Raw genomic sequence first — 2,500 nt, forward strand, 5'->3', positions numbered from 1 at the left:
AGTCTTCGGTCTCAATGGGATATACCTGTATAAATAAAGGTAAAAAAAAAATAAAAAAAAAAAAAAATGCAGGCACTAACAACCCTACAGCTAACCCTTAATATGTTCATACAACCAGGGATACAAAATAATTAAAAATAATAAAATTTTAAATAAAATAGAAAATAAATAAATAGTAAATACATTTAAAAAATAATAATAAATAAACATTTTAAATTAAATAGAAAATAAATAAATAAATAAATAGTAAATACATTTAATAAAATTTAAAAATAAAGTCCAAACTTCAGCAGTTATCAACCTCTTATGTTGAACGAGGGTTTCAGCTTCAGGCTCTGTGCGCGTCCCCATGAGAGGGGGCGTTTGGCCGTCATTTGACTCTGCTTCCGCACAGACTGGACTGATCTTGTGCCGCTAACTTTACACTAACAGACTGATTGCGAGCAGCTGAGTAAAACAAAAGTGTGTCGCCAACTTCATTCAAGAGGAAGAGTTTGTCAGTCTGAATTATTACAGCAGAAAACAGAGAGCCGAAAAAAACTCTTACTGCAAATAGGCTAAGGAGAGTGGAATGCTGCCAGCATGGAAATGATTTATTTATCTTGCCGATCGTTCTCGCAGTGCGTAACGTGACATTATAAAACAATGAAACGTTGAACTCGGATTTAAACACTATACCATTTAGCCTAATATATATATAGGCTACTTTGCTATATTTATAGCACTACGCCTATAGTCCCACACTTAAGAATGTAATTTAAGTCTGACACTGTCCCCAAATGAATAGCCTTTGGAAAATCACTTTAGTTTTGGGCCACATCATAATGAATACAATTTTAATTTAGACTATTAGCCTTTTGTTTGAATCTTACAAATACCAATAGGCCTACATTAAAAAACCTGTAGTCTGGATTTTTCGGACAAATTTGAATCTACTGTGAGAAGCCTCTGTTCTGACCTGTGGAAGTAGTGTTTATGCACAGCCTAGGCTCTGTAAACCCCTGTTCTCTGACCTGTGAAAGTAGTGCATCATGAAGGTGCAGATTAGCAGCGTTCTCCCGTGGTGATGCCCGGTGTGCGTTCCCTCTGTCAGTAGCATTAGCAACGGTAGCACGAAGGACGGCACCTGCAGGAGAGTTACATGCAGCTTTATGAACGCCTGTAGGAGAGTCACATGCAGCTTTATGAACACCTGCAGAAGAGTTACATGCAGCTTTATGAATACCTGCAGGAGAGTTACATGCAGCTTTATGAACAGCTGCAGGAGAGTCACATGCAGCTTTATGAACACGCCTGCAGGAGAGTCACATGCAGCTTTATGAACACACCTGCAGGAGAGTTACATGCAGCTTTATGAACACACCTGCAGGAGAGTTACATGCAGCTTTATGAACACACCTGCAGGAGTGTTACATGCAGCTTTATGAACACACCTGTAGGAGAGTCACATGCAGCTTTATGAACACCTGAGGAGAGTCACATGCAGCTTTATGAACACACCTGCAGGAGAGTCACATGCAGCTTTATGAACACACCTGCAGGAGAGTCACATGCAGCTTTATGAACACACCTGCAGGAGAGTTACATGCAGCTTTATGAACACGCCTGCAGGAGAGTTACATGCAGCTTTATGAACACCTGAGGAGAGTTACATGCAGCTTTATGAACACCTGAGGAGAGTCACATGCAGCTTTATGAACACACCTGCAGGAGAGTCACATGCAGCTTTATGAACACACCTGTAGGAGAGTCACATGCAGCTTTATGAACACACCTGAGGAGAGTCACATGCAGCTTTATGAACACCTGAGGAGAGTCACATGCAGCTTTATGAACACACCTGCAGGAGAGTTACATGCAGCTTTATGAACACCTGCAGGAGAGTCACATGCAGCTTTATGAACACACCTGCAGGAGAGTTACATGCAGCTTTATGAACACCTGAGGAGAGTTACATGCAGCTTTATGAACACACCTGTAGGAGAGTCACATGCAGCTTTATGAACACACCTGCAGGACAGTCACATGCAGCTTTATGAACACACCTGCAGGAGAGTTACATGCAGCTTTATGAATACACCTGTAGGAGAGTCACATGCAGCTTTATGAACACACCTGAGGAGAGTCACATGCAGCTTTATGAACACACCTGCAGGAGAGTTACATGCAGCTTTATGAATACGCCTGCAGGAGAGTTACATGCAGCTTTATGAACACACCTACAGGAGAGTTACATGCAGCTTTATGAACACCTGTAGGAGAGTCACATGCAGCTTTATGAACACCTACAGGAGAGTTACATGCAGCTTTATGAACACACCTGCAGGAGAGTCACATGCAGCTTTATGAACACCTGTAGGAGAGTTACATGCAGCTTTATGAATACACCTGAGGAGAGTTACATGCAGCTTTATGAACACACCTGTAGGAGAGTTACATGCAGCTTTATGAACACCTGCAGGAGAGTTACATGCAGCTTTATGAACACCTGCAGGAGAGT

At 41.6% G+C, this 2,500-nt stretch overlaps 1 protein-coding gene across 1 annotated transcript in view; it reads right to left on the reverse strand.

The window, feature by feature from the left end:
* LOC307270586 (3-oxo-5-alpha-steroid 4-dehydrogenase 2-like) overlaps positions 1–2,500 on the reverse strand; it is a 10,014-nt gene that overhangs the window by 3,465 nt on the left and 4,049 nt on the right. Inside the window, exon 3 of the mRNA XM_080054469.1 lies at positions 1,014–1,126. Within this exon, the coding sequence (XP_079910595.1) occupies positions 1,014–1,126 (113 nt within the window). The remainder of the gene's footprint in view (positions 1–1,013; positions 1,127–2,500) is intronic.

Source organism: Ammodytes marinus (genome assembly GCF_949987685.1).
Source record: "Ammodytes marinus genome assembly, contig: scaffold_245, whole genome shotgun sequence".
NCBI classification, from domain to species: Eukaryota; Metazoa; Chordata; class Actinopteri; order Uranoscopiformes; family Ammodytidae; genus Ammodytes; species Ammodytes marinus.